Source organism: Gavialis gangeticus, unplaced genomic scaffold (genome assembly GCF_001723915.1).
Source record: "Gavialis gangeticus isolate Ggan-Ray unplaced genomic scaffold, GavGan_comp1, whole genome shotgun sequence".
Taxonomy (NCBI): domain Eukaryota; kingdom Metazoa; phylum Chordata; order Crocodylia; family Gavialidae; genus Gavialis; species Gavialis gangeticus.
The window spans coordinates 52,350,268-52,353,910 of NW_017729034.1; the positions used below are offsets into that span (position 1 = coordinate 52,350,268).

The following is a 3,643-nucleotide window of genomic DNA, read 5'->3' on the forward strand; positions in this document are numbered from 1 at the left end:
CCCTGTTGCATCTCCTTCAGGGCTAGTTGCCTCTTCCCACCGGCTTGCACTCTTCTTGTGAAATGTACCTCCCCCACAGTTGGAGACCCCACCAAGTCCTCAAAATGGGCACAAGTGCCCTGGAGGTGGGAGGTGGAGTGCAGCGCTGGTTGTCCTGCTTGGGACGCCCCCCAGCTGCTGGCGCTGGAGCTTGTGGGTGTGGAGGGCAGGGGCTAGTGCTCAGCCTGGGCTGTGCGCAGCAAACAGTCCTCTTCAGGCCCACATAAGTCTTCATTCTTCTGATAGAGATGTTAGTCTGAAGTCAAGTAGAAGGCAGGGTAGATCTGCACCTTATATATTTATCCAAGTAGCTATGTAATGTAGTGTGTACATATGTCCTCATGCACCTGTGTATGTATACATGTACACACAGACACATACACATACACACACTCACTATCTATTTTGGTTAGTATCTTTGTCTCTCCTTTAGTTAGTCTATAAGGTGCAGAAGCTCAGTCCATCAACTCAACTCATTCGTCCTGAATCTTACTCCCTCAGCTATATATATGCACACTTACCTTGCTTGGTGCTCACTCCATCAGCTATTGCATAATAATCCACAAGGCTGTTTTGGCATCAGAGTGTAAGGACAGGAAATATTGTGCAAAATGAAGGCTCTTGAGAGGTCTGAAGATGGGTCTAATTTGACTACTTTCATGACTTCTTAAGTCACAGGGCCTCTGTCTTAAACTCTTCAATACTGCTGGTTTAAACACATGCACCCTCCCACCCTTGCTTAGTCTTTAAAGTACAAAGCCACCCTACTTTTTACCAGTGTTACAGCCACTTTAGGAGCTGACTGAAAGGCCACTGTGCCCTTGCTGGCACAGTTCACATCCATCTCCCTCATGACTGCAGCCACCATATACCACTGTCGCTTCAGTGTGGTGAATAGCTATGGAAATTGTTAGAGCCTTATTAATGCACTGTTGAGGGGTTTACGATAGAGGCCCCATGGCTTAAGAAGTCATGGAAGTAGTTGGTTAATGACACATTTCCAAATCAGATCCATTTTCAGACCTCTCAAGAGCCTTCAGTTTGCTGAATGTTTCCTGTGCTTACACTCTGATGCCAAATCAGCCTCTGAGGTTATTTCATAATAATCCACAAGGGCTGTGGACCACTGGCAGAAGGACTTTTTGAAATGCTCACTTTGGTCCTTGGCAACTGCTACCTGTATTTTGTTTTTCTCTTGCACCCTCCATTTTAGATGCCTTATTATGTCTGGGTCTTGAAAGGCAATGAAGGTTGGGGAAACCTTCCCTGTATTTATTTCTCTTGCCTTACCTCACACAAAGAGAGACATAATTTAGTCCTTGTGGCTTGAGAGAAATGGCTGCCTAAAAAATGTCTGCTTCCCATTAAAATTTCATCAGCTTTGTTGAAACTTTAGAGGTTGTTGTAGTGTTGTGTAAGCCATGCAACTTGCCCTTGCAAATTTTGACAGGTGATTGATATGGCCACATTTTATTCCCTTTCCTTAGCGGATTTACCAGGAAAACATTAGAATATGTTCTTTTGAAACGAGCCACAAGAGAATATAAGAAAGTGTATGGTTTTATATTTGCTCTTAAAAGTTTGTTAAACTGTAGGGCTTAATTTTTTCAGGGCTTGCTGAGGCAAAGCTACTGATGTCAGTAGGAGTTACGGATTCAGAAAGAGTATAGGATGAAGAAATGTTAAGTAGAGTTTACTTAATTCATCTGGAGAGTGTTTGTGTAAACTTGAACAAATACAATCTCTAAATAATAATGTCATATATTCAATTAGAACCGAGTCTTTTTTGGTGGTCTGCTGAGGAGAATGAAAAACTTGTGCAATTTTGGGAAAATTTCATTTTGATAATGGAAACTTTAGAGGGAAATCAGGTACGTGCTTTTTAAAGGTCTGTACAAAACCAAAGCTTACTTATAATATTGCTGCTAATCTTAAGCATATTAAATACAGTGTTTTAAGTCCCCACTTACAAAATGCTTGGCGTATGATACATAAATAGTTTAAAGGCAAGGTGGTAATACTTCATCATTTTTGTGGCAGAAAGATGAGTCTTCCAACCTTCCTGGGTTCCTTAATTATTTTTTAGCCGCTAGTGCCCACCTGTTTCATTCTTCTAACTCAGCATCATCCCTTGTGTTTTTGATTCCAAGTCTTTGTTCAGTGTCAACTCAGTTGCTCTGCGGTTTTTTACTGTTTAAAACAAGGTATTCATCTGGTCTTTGCTGAGAGAAATATTAATTACATTGTTTTATTAAAGAAAGCTTCACATTTTGTGCTGTTTTGTAGGTTTTCAGTGCAAATTTTAGTTTTTATTCACAAGCATTTACGTTGCTAATTGGGAAATACTGTAGTTGGTATTATACAGTAGGAATGCAAATTTAAACAGTTAACTGTAATTTAGATACACTTCTTATTTAAGTACCATGTACCAGATTCTAGTTACCCAGGTGCTGATCCAGAGTAAGTTAATTAATTTAAATAAAGTTAAGCCACCAGTGGTACTTGATGGAGAGCAAGAACTAACCCCAAGTGTATCTGTTATACAAGATATTTTTTTGAGAAGTGAAGTAAATTCATTACTTAACTTATCGTTTGAATTTCAGATCCATGTTATAAAGCCAGTCTTGCCAAAGTTAAACCGTTTATATGAATTGTCAGTATCGGGGAAAAAAGGTAAGCTATAGTTGTTTATTCCACTTATTTATGCATACTGGATAAGTGCATAATTTGCTTGGTTGTATAACACCATGTCCCAGTATTTTGCCCATTGATTATATCATAACAGTTACAGGTTATTTGCATACCAGTGAAGTACATAATCTGCCCAAGTTCACACTGTTTTTCAACCCTGCTGTCTACTTCTTAATGCAGCTGCTCTGTTTAACTGTGTACTAATGGGCATCAAAACGGTGAAGGGAAATCAGTTGAACGTGGGTTTTGAGCTGCTATTAGAAACCTTGAAAATGAGAGGAGATAGGAGCCCTGAAACTAACTTCTGTAATTTTTCAGACTTCTAACAGCCATGAACCTGGTTAGTTTCTGTTATTTTCAGGGTGTCTAATAGCATTTGTAAAAATGACGAGTTCTCATTTTCAAGACTCCTAACAGCAACTCCAAAATTAACTATAAAAATTCTGAAAATGACAAGAGTAAATTAGATTCAAATTCATGGCTGCTAATTCCAAAGCATTGACAGTAAGCACTGCTCTTAAGTGCGTATTTCATTTCAAGACAGGATACTTAACATAGACCACATTGTTGCTTATCACATTGACATACTCTGTGTCCATCCCTTCTGCTTTAGACAAATACACCCATTTACACTGCTTTTCCTGAAGCTAGCAGGGAGCCAGAGGGGGCTGGAGGGGGTGGTTCTGATTCAAGACATGTAACATGTCAGGAGGACAGACTGGATGAGGGGGAAGATAGGTTATGATCCATTTAAGAAGGAAAAAATAGAGTGAATTTAAGAATGGAAAGAAGGTTGAACTAAAATGAGAAACAAGTTATGCTTTTTAAAATAAAAGGTTTATTGACACTATATCATAGATAAGTATAATAAATAGTTTCATAATTGGTAGGGGTGCAAGGGACCTGAGGAGAT

The 3,643-nt window shown here is 39.2% G+C and overlaps 1 protein-coding gene across 2 annotated transcripts in view; it reads left to right on the plus strand.

Annotated features, from left to right (window-relative positions):
* Positions 1 to 417: 417 nt before the first annotated feature.
* TARBP1 (TAR (HIV-1) RNA binding protein 1) overlaps positions 418 to 3,643 on the plus strand; it is a 104,339-nt gene continuing 101,113 nt past the window's right edge. The window contains exons 1-2 of one of the 2 annotated variants that reach the window (XM_019527099.1): positions 418 to 1,910; positions 2,643 to 2,712. In XM_019527099.1, coding sequence (XP_019382644.1) covers positions 1,794 to 1,910; positions 2,643 to 2,712 — 187 coding nt within the window. In that variant the 5' untranslated portion in view covers positions 418 to 1,793. The remainder of the gene's footprint in view (positions 1,911 to 2,642; positions 2,713 to 3,643) is intronic. The other variant, XM_019527098.1, reaches the window with a different exon arrangement.